General features: G+C 43.3%; 1 protein-coding gene across 1 annotated transcript in view; it reads right to left on the bottom strand.

The window, feature by feature from the left end:
* Nucleotides 1–1,650: 1,650 nt before the first annotated feature.
* Nucleotides 1,651–18,046, bottom strand: part of notch3 (notch receptor 3) — a 34,588-nt gene continuing 18,192 nt past the window's right edge. The window contains exons 10-33 of the mRNA XM_060857442.1: nucleotides 17,023–17,136; nucleotides 13,916–14,149; nucleotides 13,528–13,638; nucleotides 13,209–13,401; nucleotides 12,865–13,010; nucleotides 12,295–12,522; nucleotides 12,060–12,212; nucleotides 11,499–11,727; nucleotides 11,201–11,402; nucleotides 10,941–11,097; nucleotides 10,659–10,843; nucleotides 10,359–10,491; nucleotides 10,020–10,274; nucleotides 9,822–9,934; nucleotides 9,224–9,744; nucleotides 8,420–8,746; nucleotides 8,169–8,320; nucleotides 7,809–8,034; nucleotides 7,635–7,725; nucleotides 7,318–7,486; nucleotides 6,131–6,435; nucleotides 5,687–5,834; nucleotides 5,491–5,588; nucleotides 1,651–5,378 (exon numbers count right to left, since the gene is read on the bottom strand). Of these exons, the coding sequence (XP_060713425.1) occupies nucleotides 3,942–5,378; nucleotides 5,491–5,588; nucleotides 5,687–5,834; nucleotides 6,131–6,435; nucleotides 7,318–7,486; nucleotides 7,635–7,725; nucleotides 7,809–8,034; nucleotides 8,169–8,320; nucleotides 8,420–8,746; nucleotides 9,224–9,744; nucleotides 9,822–9,934; nucleotides 10,020–10,274; nucleotides 10,359–10,491; nucleotides 10,659–10,843; nucleotides 10,941–11,097; nucleotides 11,201–11,402; nucleotides 11,499–11,727; nucleotides 12,060–12,212; nucleotides 12,295–12,522; nucleotides 12,865–13,010; nucleotides 13,209–13,401; nucleotides 13,528–13,638; nucleotides 13,916–14,149; nucleotides 17,023–17,136 (5,927 nt within the window). The 3' untranslated portion in view covers nucleotides 1,651–3,941. The remainder of the gene's footprint in view (nucleotides 5,379–5,490; nucleotides 5,589–5,686; nucleotides 5,835–6,130; nucleotides 6,436–7,317; nucleotides 7,487–7,634; nucleotides 7,726–7,808; nucleotides 8,035–8,168; nucleotides 8,321–8,419; nucleotides 8,747–9,223; nucleotides 9,745–9,821; nucleotides 9,935–10,019; nucleotides 10,275–10,358; nucleotides 10,492–10,658; nucleotides 10,844–10,940; nucleotides 11,098–11,200; nucleotides 11,403–11,498; nucleotides 11,728–12,059; nucleotides 12,213–12,294; nucleotides 12,523–12,864; nucleotides 13,011–13,208; nucleotides 13,402–13,527; nucleotides 13,639–13,915; nucleotides 14,150–17,022; nucleotides 17,137–18,046) is intronic.

Here is an 18,046-nt window from a genome sequence, read left to right as displayed (position 1 = left end):
TTAAGAGTTTAAGATAAAGTAAGATATTTATTTAAATAGGTTATAATATTGAATGGTGATTTAAACATAATTTGGCAACCCATGTTGAACTAAATGATAATAATAAAGTAATAAAGGACAATAAAGTATAAATTAAAAATAAAATATTTAAGGGCTTTATTTATTCGTCAGGATTAATTTAAAAAACATTAAAGACACTGACACACGCAGGGAAATACAGACTTTACTATATATAATTTAATTAGTGTTTTATCTAATTTTTTTATGTAAATAAATTATTATTATTTTTTTTAATTTGGATATTTACATTATTTGGCTATAAATTATATACAAGGTTATTTAATGATGAATTCACAATAAAAGTATCAAATTCATGTTTTAATTATGGGCAAAAGAATTTATAGGTCAAATTAATTGTGCATAATTAGGATTACTGTATTCTGTAGGAAAATATTAGTAGCAGTGCAATATATAATATTTATATACTAATATACCAGATATTTAGAAGACGATTATGACAGATTAAGCAGGAATCTGGTTTAATCCTGATCCCTTCTTGCAGGTCTAGAAGATGCACAGAAATTCAAACACATGAAAGTGGAGGAAGTTGCAGAATTGCACTTTGTCTGAGACAGGAAGTGGTCAATGAAAATAATTGAGAGCATCATGGAAACTAGACAGGATGTTCCTCTGGGATTGGACTGGCTGTGGCTGTGTGTCTTGCCAAGGATGAACTTAAAAGGTTTAAAGGTCTGGTCTTTTATTTACATGCAAACCTGTATAATACATATTGGTTAGTACATATATGTTGAATATATTGAGCTCACACGTTCGCCTCACACCTCCAGGGTTGGGGGTTCGATTCCCGCCTCTGCCTTGTGTGTGTGGAGTTTGCATGTTCTCCCCGTGCCTCAAGGGGTTTCCTCCGGGTACTCCGGTTTCCTCCCACGGTCCAAAGACATGCATGGTAGGTTGATTGGCATCTCTGGAAAATTGTCCGTAGTGTGTGATTGCGTGAGTGAATGAGAGTGTGTGTGTGCCCTGTGATGGGTTGGCACTCCGTCCAGGGTGTATCCTGCCTTGATGCCCGATGACGCCTGAGATAGGCACAGGCTCCCCGTGACCCGAGGTAGTTCGGATAAGCGGTAGAAAATGAATGAATGAATGAAATAATGCATGGAAATATGTCATGTATGTATTTGTCAGCAATAATTAAAATGTTGATAAAAGACACAGAGACCAGTAAGAAACTTTCCCTGTAGTGTGAGATTCTGACAGGAAAGTATTTAATATATTAAAGGAATCTTTTTTTTTGACTTTTCTTTGACTGTTAAAGGCAAATGATTAGTGACAGAGCAGTGTAATAGAGATCATTTAGAAAGCTTTAACATATTACAGTGTTCTAATGTGTTTTATTCCTCTTATACTAATGTAAAAGTCATTATTTTGTTATTATAGTTTTACAGCTAATTTACTGGCCAGTTTTGAAAAGTTTCTAAACATTTCCTAAAGCTCACAGTAAAAGCATGAGGACTGCAAATTTAAATATCAATATAATTGTTGATTTTTTTTATTCACGTGAAGTTCTCAATGTTATGAGAGTGAAAACACATTTTGTGAAAACACACAATAAAGGACAAGTGACAGAAATGTAGTTCCCTACTGTTTTATTAGAAGTAACGTATTTTACAACTTGATGCCTGTAGAAAGAAACAATGTGAAAAAGTTTTTATATACAATGATTTTTAAACTACTTTTAAACAAGTATAGGAATTAATAATAAACACAGAAAAATATCTATGGCTGTTCTAGTAATGCGAGACCAATATATAATCAGTCACATCCTCGGTTTCAAAAAAAAATAAAAATAACAACAACAAAAAAAAAAAAAAAAAAAGAAAAAAAAATGCTAATAGAAGGTACATTTACTTTTTGTGTTTTTTAGTACATAATAATTTTTTTAGAAACATTAGACTTCTCTTACACAAACAAACCTAAACGAGATAACAGTATGTACAAAAGAAAATGCTGGAATTTCAAAATGTTCATAGCGCTGAGGAAGACTGAAAGGTAGTGTATTAAAAAAAAGATTTGAAGTTAGCACTTTTGTAAAAAAAAAAAAAATAATAATAATAAAATAAAAATAAAAATTGAGATTAAATGTCTTGAAGTGAATCTTGCTTTGAAATGGAAGGATGAATGCAAATGTAATTTCCCACATTTTGTGTGTGTGTTTTATATTTATTTATTTATTTATTTATTTATTTGTTTATTTTATAAAACAGGCATACGGATTTGGCTTAAAAAAAAAAACTATTACAGCCTTATGCAGTGAGAACAGAAATAACAGAAATGTTCGGCTCGGGATGGGATTTTACAGAGAAGTAAAAGCGCCTGTACCTGCAGCTGACAGCAAGGGGCAGCACTACATAGCAGCGTTCGCTCCACTGGCGCGTTCAGGCCACGCAAGTCAGACGCCGTCCTCCAGGCCGGTTAGGTGGAGGCTGCTAGAGATGCAGACTACACTGCATGCTATATAACACCTCCCTGAGGAGTGACAGAGCGCTAGCAGCCCACTAGCCACCTCTTTGGACCTTTACACACCCCGATATACACACACATAGAATTCAGATGACACAACACAACATATCGGTCATGAAAATGAGCAGACCATATTAGAAAAAAAAACATGAACCAATAGAACCTATAAAAAAAAAAAGAAATAAAGAAAAGGACCAGAGGTCAGAAGATATCGGAGAATGTTCTTCTGGTCGAGCTCTATTTGTGTAAAAATAAAGGGCTCTGGTTGGCAGTGATATCTTAGCAGTGTCACCGTGAAGCAACAGGAAGCAGCAGTCTATAAAATACACAGCTTATCATGTCGTCGTGATGTCCGAGGGTAACCAAGGTACAGAATAAAAAACATCAAAATAAATTTATACAACCCCAAAGAAAAAACCCAAACAGACTAAAAAAAAGGGCAGCCAGAGAGTTTATAAGTGACCTCAGAACAAAAGCTAATGGAAGGGAATGAGAAATCAGGCCTTTTGTGAGCTCGGCTCTATTAAAACTAATACTTGAAAACTGACGTATTTTACTATAAGCGACAAAATTCCCCCAACAGCAGCTATCAATTTAATTCTTACACGCTCTGCCTTAGAAGTGCTTCAGAAATGCCTTTCGACATTATTGCCCCACATAGATAGATAGATAGATATAGATAGATAGATAGACAGTACTCCTACGGATGTATCGTTTCACTGTAGGTCGATTCACCAAATTCAAATATATCACTAACTTAAACAATTTAATCATGGCTAGGTAATCTGTAATGCCAATTTAGTGGAGTAACACTGGCCTAAATAAATAATACCTCATAAAAGAGGTGACGTGTCCAGCTCTTTCTGTCCGTAACTCGAAATATACATCTCACTTCAGCGGTAGATGTGGGAAACGTTGAAAGAAACGATCCACAAGCCTCACACACACGGGGCGTAACAGGAGAGGTGTAGACAAACAGAGTGAGAGGACACCCACAAGGCAGTTTTAGAGGAATGCATTGAGATAATAAATTAAAAAAAAAAAAAGTAAGAAAAAATTTTCCTTCAACTTTTCTCTTAATCTACTTTTTAAAAAGTTTGTTAGTGTCAGGAAAAGTGTCTCCAAGTCTTTGAAATGAAAGACGTGGTTTTTTTCTTCTTCATATACTTTTTTTTTTAATAATAAAACAACACACAAGTTTATCTGTGACAGAACGTCTTACTTCATTAAATTGTCTTTTCTTTTTAAGACAACACAATTTTCCCTTTACTTGTTTTCTCTGCAGACGACACCCGGCAGACTGTCCAGTCAACGAACACCAAGTCAATCCTAATCCAATTAAAATTTTGGAAACGGGCTGACGTATTTAAAAAAGAGAGAGACGCTATGGGAAGTTCTGCTCACGCGAACACCTGCATCTTTCCACTTGCTTCAGATGCGTGAGGAATTTGGGTATGGGAAGAGGCAGGGGCAGAGACTGATGGACTCGGGGTGGAGTCAGACCAATCAGAAACGCAGTGAGGGGAGGGGCTTGACCATGGCTCTGGAGACTCGGGGGAAGGGGTCAGGTAGGGGTGCTTGTTAGGAACGTGCAGGTAATGCTTAGGGGTGGTGTCGATGGCTGTGCTGTAGCTATGCTGGGAAGGAGGAGTGGGGTAATCCTCCAGTCCTGCACTGGTGGTGCTGCTACTGGCCTGTACTGGAGGAGCCTGTGAGACCTGTGAAGGAGCAGCCTGGCTCTGTGGGACTGTAGGTGTTTGTGGTTGCTGCTGCTGAGGCTGTTGGGATTGTGCCTGACTCTGCTGCGCTTGCTGGTAGAAGGCTTGAGGAGGCTGCGGAGTCGGAGGCGTTGAGGCACCCAGGCTTACGAGGGCCTGCTGGTTGGTAAGGCCATGAGCATGTAGCTGCTGCTGTTGCTGCTGTTCGGCGATGGAAGGCAGCTTTATAGGGCTGATGGTGGGTGTACTAGAGACTGGCGTAGGCTGCAACATGGGCTGCTGGGTGTTACGAAAAACCTGCTGCTGGTGCATCAGTACAGCGGCAGTCTGCATATTACCCGGTGTCCCTGGGTGCACCATGTTCACCATTGGCTGGGTACACTGTGGGGTCTGTGGCGCACGGGTATGCCAGTCAAACGGCACGCTCACTGGGCTCACCATGCCCATGGCCAGGTTCATCTGGCCAGGGTTGAGAGCGTAAGTGTGTGTGGCTTGACTCAACTCGTTCAAGCCTGCTAAGGAAACTGTGAAAGGACCACCAGCATCCATCATACCGCTGTGCACCATCGGGGTATTGGGCACTGAGTGGAAGATTCCTGGAGAGGGCATAGCAGCTGGAGAAGCTGGGTTAGTGACATAGCCGGCGTTACTGGCACCACCGCGTGGTGAGTCCAGTGAGTCCACAGGCGACAGTGTCACTGAACTGTCCAGCAGTGCACTCTGCATGTCCAGCGTCAGCTTCTTGTTCCGTGCCTTTGCAGCATCCTTTAGACTGCTCCCGTGTTGTCCGCCTATTCCTTTGGCACCTGGTCGGCGGTTCTTCTTGCCCTGCGGCGTGTTCTTCAGACTGGACAGGAAGTTGCCTGGTGGACACATGAGCGGTGAGAGGGCATGTCCACTCGCTAGGTGGTGTCCTGCTCCAGCGTGGCTCTGCGGGCTGCGCACTGTGTTGTACTCATCCAACAGCTGCACAATGTCGTGGTGCATGCGCTCCTGAGCAATGTCGCGAGGCAGACGATCCATGTGGTCTGTAATCTCACGGTTGGCGAAGTGGGCCAAAAGAACCTTCACTGCTTCACAGCTACCTTCTCTCGCAGCTAGGAAGAGTGGTGTCTCCTCCTGGAAAACAAATAGACGTCAGAGATTAGTGGAAAAAAAAAAAGCAAAGATGTCATGTATGGGAAGGTAAAAAAGCCTAGTTGAGGTTAAAGGGATTACTGGATTGCTCTACCTTAAGGTCTTGCATGTCTTTATTGGCTCCGTTCTTCAACAAGGCGATAGTGGCTTCAACATTATTCACAGCTGCAGCCCAGTGCAGTGCAGATTTACCTAGAAAACGACACGAATATGAACATATACATGGACATCCAACTCCTGATGGAAAAAATAGTCCAGGAGGAATAAAGTCAGCGAACATATGCATTTACCAAGCTCGTCAACAGCATTAACATCAGCATGGCAGGTGATGAGCTCCTCCACCATGCCCTCTACCGCCAACCGAGCGGCCAGGATAAGAGCCGTGGAGCCATCGTACATGCGTGCGTCCAAATCCGTTGCCCGTGTTCTGATCAAAATCTGAAAAGGAAAGCAAAGATCTGTTACAAACACTGCACTCGTCAAGAACCTTCTCTAAACTCCAGTGACGGAAGTAGTAGACAAGCACAGACACTGATTTACTCATTATACACTCATCTGGGCGTTCTACTTAATGCTTATTTTTTTAAAAAGTCGTGCCTCTTTTCTGTGCAATAAAGGAATATTTAGTGTCTGAAAAATCAAGTCAGCCCCTGCTTTCTATGCTTGACCCCAACCCAATAAACAAAAATACACAACAATACAAAATGCAGCATATCAGTAGCAAACTGCGCTACCTGGAAGACGCCCTGAGCATCAGCAGCCACAGCAGCATGTAGAGGTGTGCGACCCGTGTTGTCCTGCGCGTTGGCATCGGCTCCGGCATCAAGCAGACGTTTGGCAGCGTCGGCGCGAGCGTAGCGGGCAGCCAAGTGAAGAGCTGTTTCTCCAGTGCGGTCGGTCTGAGCACCCAACGACGCACCCTGGTAGATGAGGTCTGATATGATGTTAGCTGAAGACTCCTCCGAGTCATCCTCTTCGGCCACTTCCTGCTCAAGTCCACCACCGCAGAATGAAGCCAGCATCAGTGGAGTGAAACCATCTACACAAACACACATTGGTTAGTTAAGACATTTAATATGGTGGAACGCCTGCAGTATAAGCTTATAAATTACACAATAACTGACAAGCGGTGTAACTGGCTCCTTCAAAAAAGCTAAATTAACGTCCCCTCAGAAACTAAAGTATAAGGTATTAAAAATTAACTCATTTTTTGCTTGCCAGGAAAATCCCTTATTTCTCTAAGTTTTAGATTACATCAAAACGAGTACATAATATAAACCTGTGATTTTTAGATGCATCATTGTCATGGCTGCCATCAGGATCGGCCCTGCGCATAGGCAGAATAGGCAAATGCTAAGGGTGCCGCCCACCACTAGGGGCACCCGTGCGCCCAAATTATTATTTTTATTAATATATATATATATATATATATATATATATATACATATATATATATATATATATGTATATATATATATATATATATATATATATATATACATTCATCTTCTACCGCTTATCCGAACTACCTCGGGTCACGGGGAGCATGTGCCTATCTCAGGCACATCAAGGCAGAATACACCCTGGACGGAGTGCCAACCCATTGCAGGGCACACACACACACACACACACACACACACACTCTCATTCACTCACGCAATCACACACTAGGGACAATTTTCCAGAGATGCCAATCAACCTACCATGCATGTCTTTGGACCGGGGGAGGAAACCGGAGTACCCGGAGGAAACCCCCGAGGCACGGGGAGAACATGCAAACTCCACACACACAAGGTGGAGGTGGGAATCGAACCCCGACCCTGGAGGTGTGAGGCAAACGTGCTAACCACTAAGCCACCATAAATCTCCAATAAAATGACGTTTGCAGATTCTATCTGTGAACTGTACACTGTGGTCGTACCTGGTCCCCGGACATTGACATCCATGCAATCGCCATCGAATTCACCCTGCGGAGGTGTAAGGGCCATGGACGGAGGCATGCGGATGTCAGCGGCTGCCAAGTGGTGTTGTGTCCACTGTCTGCTGTCCACGGCATCTTCACTGTCTGAGAGCATACTCGGCTCTTCCACCTGTAGTGCACACATACACGTGAGTATTTAATACTGGTATTTTGATGTCTTTTAAATATCTAAATATAATTAAATTTTTAAAACATTCACGATTGTGGACTGTTATTATTAAATGTGACGCCATGAATTTTTTTGACGCTGAACTCACCTTCAGTCTCTTGGCCTCAGGACAGTCTGCGTCTAGCCACTGGTCACTGTGGTCTCCCAGTAAGGACTCTTCTACCGTCTTTGGCATGTGCCTGAAGGACAAAGTAGACCTCATTAACCCCTGTTTAATAAATGTTTAATATCGACGCTAATAACAGAGGAATAAAGCACTCACTTCATGCCTAAAGCATCCTGTCCAACGGGTTCTCTGCGGTTCTTATTACTGCTGGTGTCCTTTTTAAGGAAGAAGCCTTCAGGGAACCAGAGGGTGCTGTGTTCACGTTTGCGTCTGGCAATCAGCATTCCCACCACCATGATGACCATGAGGAAGAGCACTGCGACACCAACCAGAAGCAGCTGTCCCCACTGAGGTATTTTGTTATTGTCATCTATTATCACACCTGAGGGACAGAAACAGGTTTGCTACGTTTAAAAAGAAGACTCTTGGTTTGATAGGAACTTGCTAGCATGTAAACATGGATTTTTTTCTTTACCTGAACAGTGAATATTCACAGCCAAAAAAAATTGTACTTACTGCGAACTTCTTTGAGTGGATAAGGAAATTTCCCAAGCATTTCTTGAGCAGAAAGAGCTCCCAGGTAACCTGCTGCACTTTCAGCTGTTGGGAAACAGCTTTCCGAGTCCTGGGAGCACAGCCGGTTATCGATCTCCAAGTACACGATTGATCTGCTCCGAAATAAAAAAATCATATTAGTGAAATCAGAGAAACAAGTTTTAAAACGATGAAAAGACCTGTACGTGTCTCTTTGGTGCAAAAGCACTCACCCAATGACCTCTTTATGGGATGGGAGCTCGCGCTTGAATCGTGCCCCGGGTCCGGTGTATGGCTTAATCATCGCATCTCCGTTGTGGTCGAGTCTGAAGCGGAGGGATGTCCGCAGGATGCTGCTGAGCTTCTGCAGGAAAGCCGTGCCTGTTCTGAGCAGCTCGTCAGGCGGCAAGAGCACCACGATCACCAGCACGCCATTTGCCAAATCTTCTGGAACTGTTCTGGCACAGTCCAGACCGTCCCAGCCACACTCTTCGTTGTTACATCCCTGATCACAGCGGCCGTCTGCATAGTGGTCCATGCAGTACATCTCATAGATTGGACTGTGGTGAGAAACACGAAAGATTAAAGATCTGGAACTTTTTTGGCTTATAAAACTATATCTGATATTTTTTTTCTTTTTCTATGTGCATAAACATGCAAATGGGCGAGGAATCCTTTATAATTGCAGCTTACTGGACAGATTTATGTACGATTTATTTCACAAAATTTATTTAAATGCACGCAATAATGTCTATTTTCGGAGCCAGAATTTTTTCTGTTTCCAAACTTCCCAGCGATGGAACACCCGATTAAGTCCCAGAAATTATTTATAGGCTGAATTGTTGTTGAGGTTTGGATTAAGCCCATTCGAGTGAAGTGACCAGTTAAACAATGTAATAACTGGATAATAACTAACCTTTATTATGTTTTGTTTTATTGCTTTAACCAAAAATCCCAGAAGCCCTTGCATTGCTTCACAGCCTGCTTTGAGAATAACCGATATACAGATATACAGACAACAGAATCCAGACTCTTACTTGCAGACTTTCTCCTTGCTCTTGCAGTCGAAGTTATCATACAGGCATTCGGCTGTGTTGCATATTTCATCACACTGGCTGTTGTTGAAGACCCGCCAGCAGTGTGGGTCGGTGCAGTGTGCCCACGGGTTCATGGCCAGCGAGCAGTCTCCGCCGTCCCATTTGCAAGCGAACGAGTTGCACTCCTTGTCACATACACCATCTTGGGCCTTGCCATGGCAGTCAGGCAGTGGGCAGATGGGTGACTCAATAATTCGGGATTCCTCGCAGCGTTTACCCCGCCAGCCTAAAATGCACTGGCAGCTGAAATAAGGGAAAGAAACCTCCTCTCTGCATGTACCGCCATTGCGACACGGCTTGGACAAGCAGCTCTCGTTAGCACGCTCCTGGCACTGCGTACCTGCGTAGCCATGTGGACAGGAGCAACGGGCACCACGCGGTGTCAGGGTGCAGCTACCGCCATTGTAGCATGAGAGCTCACGACAAGACATGCTGCGTTCGCAGTTCAACCCGGTGTAGCCCTGGAAAAAGATGAGTGTTTGATTGAGATTCTTTTAAAAGTTAAGAAGAACAAAAGGCGACAGAGATGGAGACTCACCAGCTGACAAGTGCAGATGTATCCTACTGGAGAGCTGCTGAACATTGAACATACACCACCGTTCTTACAAGGCTGAGAATCGCACACACCAAACCTGTTCTGACATCCTTGTCCTGCCGCACACAAACACAAATTAACATCTGTCCACAACTCAACCACGCACCTCATGATCATCACATTGATCCTATTATGTCTCACCTGTGAATCCAGTTTTACAGACACACTGGTAATCGTTTGGCAGCTGGATGCAGTCAAGGCTGTTGGCCAGGTTGCAGGGGTTTGAGCGGCACTCGTTGATGTCTCCTTCACATCGCTCTCCGGTAAACCCAGGAGGACAGTTACAGCGGTATCCTCCCACCCGGTCCACACAGGTGCCATTGTTCTGGCACTTTGGGGTGCCACGGGGCCATGAAGGTATGGCACAGTCATCTTCATTTATCTCACACAAAACACCTGGGTAGAGGATTTAATGTTATCATACGCATCGGAGGACTAACTGATACTAAAGTGACCATAAGCATGTGTCCGTAGACTTACCCCGTGTGCCAGGAGGGCAGGAGCAGATGTAGTGACCCACCAGGTCGATGCAGGTTCCACCGTTTTGACACGGGTATGAGCGGCACTCATTGATCTCCCGCTCACAGTTCTGTCCCTCGTAACCTGGCAAACACTGACATGTGGCAATGGAGGAAGTGAGTGTATAGATCACAGCAACCAGCTCAATAGTGCGGCTAAATTTGTGCGTTGGATTTTGCTAGCTAAATTGATTGCTAGCAAGCTAATGAGTGTATCGTCATGCAGACAAATAGCAGCTGATCATTTGCGCTGAGCACTCACGTCACAAGTGTATCCTCCCACGTAACCCCTGCAGGTGGCACCGTTGAGACAGGGTTTGTCTTCACATTGGTCCACCTGACTCTCACAGTAGCTGCCTGTGTAATCAGCCGGACACTTGCAGTAGTGGGTGTTTCCTGTGTTGACACAGTGACCCCCGTGATCGCAAAGATCGTCCGTCTGAAGACCTGTAGGCGTAAAATAAAGGAATGAAGAAATCGGCAGTAAAGGACAAGAACGTGTTGAGGTAACAACAGCAGGTGTCCGATGCGATGTCACTTGTACCTCTTTGACGAGCGGCGATCTCACAGGACACTCCCGGGATATCGCAGTAGCGTCCGGACCAGCTTCCCACACAGTCACAGGTGAACGATCCATCCTTTGGTCTGCACCGGCCACCATTCTGACATGGGTTTGAGCGCCTACACCAGTCCACAGGGACCTGCACGGCAATCATCAAAAACATAATTTATAGGTAGAAGATGAATGCAAAAAAAAGACACTTTTACAAATTCTCTTCTGCAGTAGGTTTGTATTCTGTGTACCTGACAGCGGTTGCCGGTGTATCCTTTGGGGCAGGAGCAGTGAAACGTCTTCACACCGTCATGACACACTCCTCCATTAAGGCAGGGCTGTGAGTCACATTCGTTCACCTCATATTGGCAGTGCTCACTGGTAAACCCGGAGCGGCACGTGCAGGAGAAACCATTGATCTTGTCCACACATGTTCCACCATTAAAGCAAGAACTACAGAATACACGTGAACCAGAGGATGAGTTCCCTTCCTTCCTTTTTTCCTGTATACTGTTACTTATATGGTTTAAAACCTGATTTTCCTCCTACCTTTCTGTGCAGTCAGGTATGTTGGTCTCACAGTGGAGGCCGGTGAAGCCTGGTTTGCAGGTGCAAGTGTAGCTGTTGACATAGTCTGTGCAAGTGCCTCCATTCTTGCAAGGGGAGCTCTGGCACTCGTTCACCTCAGTGGCACACTGTGGCCCTGTGAAGCCAGGCAGGCAGGTGCAGTAGAAGGTGTTAATGCCATCCATGCAGGAGCCTCCGCTGAGACATGGATCTGTGGATAGACAAAAACAGCATAAAGACTTTCCTCCTTTCATCCCAGGAGTCATTCATGGGCTGTTCACACCGCATAGCGTTTTCAACACACTTTTCTACACCTGTATACTGTAATAATTAATAATCCATCTATCCAGTATCACCCAGAAGAGTTTGGACTCCCTTTTACATCTTTACAAGACGTATGTTTCTGAGACGTGAGATGTGTTCCTGTTGAGAAATCTTCAAAGTTCGTTGATTTTCTCATTGCCCTGACTCTGACTCATGAAGTTGACTCAGATGTGACCAAGCATCTAAGCTAAGACTCTGTACTAGTATGCGATTACTCACTTGGGAGACAATCATTGATGTCAGTTTCACAGTTAGGCCCCGTGTAGCCGTTGCGGCACGAGCATACGTATCCACCGGGTGTGTTGGTACAGGTGCCGCGGTTCTTGCATGGGTTAGAGCTGCACTCATTCACGTCAACATTACATAGCTGGCCTGTGGAGACAAGACACGAATTAGCAAAATACGAGACATACGAGAGAGAAACTCTGACATGATAATTGCTCATCAGACTCACCTTGCCATCCAGGTGGGCAGGTGCACTTGAAGCCCAGGTAGTCGAGAGAGTGAATGCATGCAGCATTGTTGGCACACGGGTTGGGTGAGCACGGCTCCTCGGCACAGGTGGGTCCGCTGTAGGGTGTCTCACACCGGCAGGTAAAACTTGCCACGCCATCCACACAGGTACCGTGATTCAGGCAGGGGCTGGACGCACACTCGTTTATGTTCTCCTGACACAGATTACCTGTGATGGATAAGAAGAAACATCATTAGAGTTCACATCCACACTTAGTTCACCAAACCGTCCAGCAGGAGGCGATATGGCTCAGATCTTTAGTTCTCTCACAGGCACACATTTTAATCCCTCAATGCTAATGGGATTCACACGAGCTCCTGGCATCGGAGATTTTTGTAAAACCATTTCCTACATTATTATATTAAGGAAACAAGCATCATCATGCATATTTGAACAAGGGGAAATATTATTATATATTAAATTCTCATGTTTCTCAATGAAGTCAAATCCAAAATCTAGCTGTGTATGCTTTCCTGCCTGAATATTTAAGAGACGGAGCACCACGCTCACCTCTGAAGCCCTGACGACATTTACAGGTGAAACCATTGAGCTGGTCAGAGCAGGTTCCAGCGTTCTGACATGGGTTGGGAAGACAGTCGTTACGGTCCAGATCGCAGTTCTTGCCCGTCCATCCAGGCTCACAGTCACAGCGATACCTGCAGGATACAAGCCAGAAAAAACATTAAGTGTCAGATTTTTACACTTATCATGTCTGGGAATGAGAACAACTAACACAACACAAATAGCACAAAAAAATCTTGCAACACGATAGCATGAAGCCGTTGTAACGCTGACAAGAAAAAAGGGTAGTAATATGGTAGTATAATATCTTATAAATATAAGATGGTTGATACCCATTGGGATCTTCTCTGCAGATTCCATGCAGACATGGACTGTTGCTACACGCATCTACATGAGAGTAGCAGTACGGTTCATGGAAACCGGTAGGACATAGACAGTGGAAGCCGTTCTCCTCATCCACGCAGGTGCCTCCGTTACGGCAGGGATTTGACGAGCACTCGTCCACCTCCATGTTACACTTCGGTCCTAAACAGTGAGAAACAGAAATAATTGTAATGCTCACTTGAGTCTCGGTGTCATAACAGAGTAAAAGACGTTTGCATATTTATTTGTTTACTTATTTTTAAGAAATCCATGGTGCGGCAGACGTACCAGTGAAACCAGGTTTGCACACACAGTCGTAACGGTTTATGCCGTCCTTGCAGATGCCATAGTCACATGGGTTGCTGGCACAGTCATCAAAGTTGATTTCACAATTGGTGCCTGTATTCAAATATGATTATGTAATATTGTTTACAAGACGGCTGCAGTAAAAACGACTTACTAAAGCTGATAAGGAAGCGAGTTCTGGCACCTGCTGAAGTGTCCAGAGCAGGTGATTACGAAAGACACTATGATATAGTGTAAAATTTTCAGCTAGCATTTTCAAAAAAGCTAAAATTTATTACTTTCCTTATTTTCAATCCTGTCTGCTAGCCAATCAGAAATCAGAATGTGTTTTCTATAAACACATCAGGTGTAAATGTCTTTACTGCCTCACCTGAGGTCCCATGCTGGCACTGGCAGATGTATTTGTTGACAAGGTCCACGCACTTGCCGCTGTTCTGACAGGGGTTACTATGGCACTCGTTGAGCTGGTTCTCACACCGGTAGCCCGTGTAGCCTGGCACACAGTTACAGGTGTAGCTGGCGATGCCGTCTATGCATGTGCCGTGGTGGCATGGGTCGGGTAGGCAGTTATTGATGTTGCTTTCGCAGAGTCTTCCCTCAAACCCTGGAGATGGGAGAGAGACATTTAGAACAGTCAGTCTAGAGAGAAGTTAAAACTAATGGCTAGCTAGCCTAATTAACAGTGGTAATAAATGATATCTGTATTATTGCATTTAAATATCTCATCATGGGGGGCACGGTGGCTTAGTGGTTAGCACGTTCGCCTCACACCTCCAGGGTCAGGGTTCGATTCCCGCCTCCACCCTGTGTGTGTGGAGTTTGCATGTTCTCCCCGTGCCTTGGGGGTTTCCTCCGGGTACTCCGGTTTCCTCCCCTGACGAACCAATCAACATGCATGGTATGTTGATTGGCATCTCTGGAAAATTGTACGTAGTGTGTGATTGCGTGAGTGAATGAGAGTGTGTGTGCCCTGCGATGGGTTGGCACTCCATCCAGGGTGTATCCTGCCTTGATGCCCAATGACGCCTGAGATAGGCACAGGCTCCCCGTGACCCGAGGTAGTTCGGATAAGCGGTAGAAAATGAATGAATGAATGAATGAATATCTCATCATACAATTTTTAGCTATTTATAGCCAGTTAGATATTTTTAACGCAGGCAAATACTTAACTAGCTAATTAGCTCCTACATTTATTTAGGCTACTTTTTTTTTAGCTACAGTGTTTTAATCCTGTTAATATTGCTAGCTAGCTAACATTCATTTTAGGTCAATTTTTCTAGCCATCTTCTTTTATTTTTCAGCTTCAGAGATGTCACTCGTCTAAGAAACGTTGGCAAAATATTGTAATCGATTTTAATGTATTATATATTCTTATTAATTATATTATCAGCAGTTTCCTATAGGCTGGATAATGTTGCAAGCTGTTGTCTTAGCTAGCTTCCATTGCACCTTTTTTTTTATTCCTTGCTAGCTTTCAAGACAAGACTAAAGCCTCATCAGATTTTCTGTTAGCACAGGAAGACACAAACATACATTTATTTGGCCAAGCTGGCTAAATAAACTGTCACTTATTGTGTAATTCACTCACATGCTAATAAAAACTGCTAATGTATGATTTGTCCACAGCTCTAAGAATCTTTTTGCGCTCCAGACTTTTCTGGCTGTTTAGGGCTTTCTGGCTGTACGTCAGGATGGATTTCCTCTGAGGTTTGTGGTGATTGGTGGAAGCGACTCAGACGTGACCTCATCTCCAGTATTTCTATGGGACGAGCTGTCTTGTGCTCTGCTCTTCCTTTCTTCTTGCTGTACTACTGTGTTTTCATGCGCTGCCTCAGCGATTCACTTGCCGCTTTTCACAGTTTGGTCTACAGTTGTGAACACTTCCTTTCTTTCTTTCTTTCTTTCTCTCGACCCTTTACTTTTTTTGTCCCAGATTCTTCTTCTTTTTATTTTTATACTCCAAAAACTTTCAATCCTTTTCCTCAATCTGTATGCCCCCCCCTTCCCCCCTCAAAGTTCCATTCTACTTTGCCCCGTTTCCTTTTCTCTCACTCTCTCACTCTGTCTAGTGAAAGGTCCTACAGTGCGCGCCCGGGTTCCTGTGGTTTCCATGCCAACAGGTTGTCAGGCAGCAGCAAGAGCAAAGAGCCAAGGGCGAGAGACAGACAGAATGAGAGAGAAAGCGAAGGCTTTCACAGGCTTCATAGAACTGCTTTTGTCCTGAAGAGCACAGCGACAATACCTCGTACCCCTCTAACGGGACGACCCAGAACAGGAACACGAGCCAGCAGAATACCAAGCAGCTGCTACCCTTAGACAATATACATACGGTCTAATTTAAATACGGTCTAATTAAATATATGCTATATTTCATATATTTATAGTGAATATATGCTATATTTATATAAATATATGCTATATTTAATTAAATATTCTTCTATATTAAATAAGTGCTTACAGGTAAATATAGATCATTGATAAGTAACCTCGGTTCCTTGGTTTTAATTAAATTATTCATTTAATATTTTGTTTTTTTAACATTAGAGGTAGATTACTACACTGCCACGTCAACAATATATATATATATATATATATATATATATATATATAACAAATATAGTTCACGTATAGCAGATATAGATTTATTATTATTTATTTATATATTTATAAAACATTCCTGACGCAGGAACATTTGGACTTCTTTTTCAGTGCACTCACTAGATAGTGGCTGTATGTATTGGATGTAGTGGATGTCACAAAGAAATAAATAATTTGTACATAATTAACCAAGTAACAATATGTAAAAATGACTTATACTACTTTGATATATATATACTTATTAAATTAAATAAAATAATACTTAAATACTAACCGTGCCTTTATTTATACATCCTTTTCTACATCTAGCAGTAATTGCCATCCTGGGGACCAGTTTAAGAGTCCCGTGTCTGGACAAATTTATATAATATTATATTATATATAAGTGTAAAATATCGGGATTGATTTCAAACCCTAAAATTCGTATCAACATCTTTATACTGAACAAATTCGCACCACCTTATTGCGGATATAAAGTATTTCCAAAATCCAGACTCTGCATTCCTTCAGATGGACCTGATCTTTTGGCCGTGATCTTATGGCCGTGCCATACGGCACTGTGTCGCTATGTTATTGTGGCGTTCAGATGAACAGATGCCGAGGTGAAGGCAAAGCGTAACCCCCATCCTCAGCAGCTGCTGGCCCTGAGTGACCCCATGATCCTGGGGTGCAGTGGGGGGGATGAGTGGGATTAAGAGCCTGCTGTCGGTCTGATCATGGCCACATAATGTTTGACCTTGAGATCAGATTCAATATCAGGTGCATGGAACCAATATCAACTGTGATGTTCTGGAGAACATGCCCACACTCAGCACAAACACACTCTCTCTCAAACACAAACACACACACACACACACACACATACACACAGTGGCTTACCTTCAGCACAGCGGCACTCGTAGCCATTAGGCCTGTCGATGCACTTGGCTCCATTCTGGCAGGGTGTGCTGGCACACTCGTCAATGTCGATCTGGCACATGGTGCCAGTGAAGCCTGGGACAGACAAACACAGAGGTCAGAGGTCACAATGAGGCAGAGGAGGACAAGTGTACATGCTACGCTTCGCTACAGAGGGCAGAGGTGCCTGGCCTAGGTCTGAACTGCCTGGACAATACATAAATCACAAGCTGTGGCTCTGAAATGTTTTGTAGTTAACAAAGTCCGTGTTTGGTTAAGAGTCTGGACAAGTCTCTAAGATTCAAAACTAAGATTTCCCTGTCTGTAGGGGGTAAGATTTAAGTTTGTATGACCACAAACTCAAATTCTAAACACATGAGAACTGAAGACACAATTCTCAATTTTTAGATGGACAAAGAAACGGATTTGACAAAAACTATTATACACTTTAACTCTAAAAACTTAAATACTTTTTTCATACGTTAATTTTTCCGTGTCTGAGAATGTGCTATACATTTTACACAGATTCTGTTACTGATCCAGATGCCTAGACAAATCTTAACTGCATAGAGATGAGACACAGTGTGACATTTTTATGACGTTAAGCACAAGGAAGGACACCAAATCCACCTGCTTTTTCACGAATTTATGTACAGCCATGCACCAATAAACACGGCACATAGAGCACTGTTTGACGTGGGCTCATATTTCCGTAGCAATCACTACGGCTTTCTTTAAAATGGTGTGGCTATGGACATGTCCTGAGATTTAATCAATTGCTGGCATTCGTAAGGCTGGGAAAACATGCGTGGGGTGAATAAGTGCAACCTATAGGCTGGGGCCCCATGGAAATGTCCATTTTTGCATCTGTAGAATGCACCCATGTTGATTAACAGTGTTGTGATGGGATCTGTGGCTATGCTTAGGGCAGGAGGTTAGAAGAAGGGGGGCACACTAGAATTGTTTTCTTCATGCGCCAGAACCCCCCCTCCATGTCCTAACCCAG

Source organism: Tachysurus vachellii, chromosome 21 (assembly GCF_030014155.1).
Source record: "Tachysurus vachellii isolate PV-2020 chromosome 21, HZAU_Pvac_v1, whole genome shotgun sequence".
Taxonomy (NCBI): Eukaryota; Metazoa; Chordata; class Actinopteri; order Siluriformes; family Bagridae; genus Tachysurus; species Tachysurus vachellii.
The sequence above is the reverse complement of the archived record's forward strand: the minus strand, read 5'-3'. Positions and strand labels throughout refer to the sequence as shown.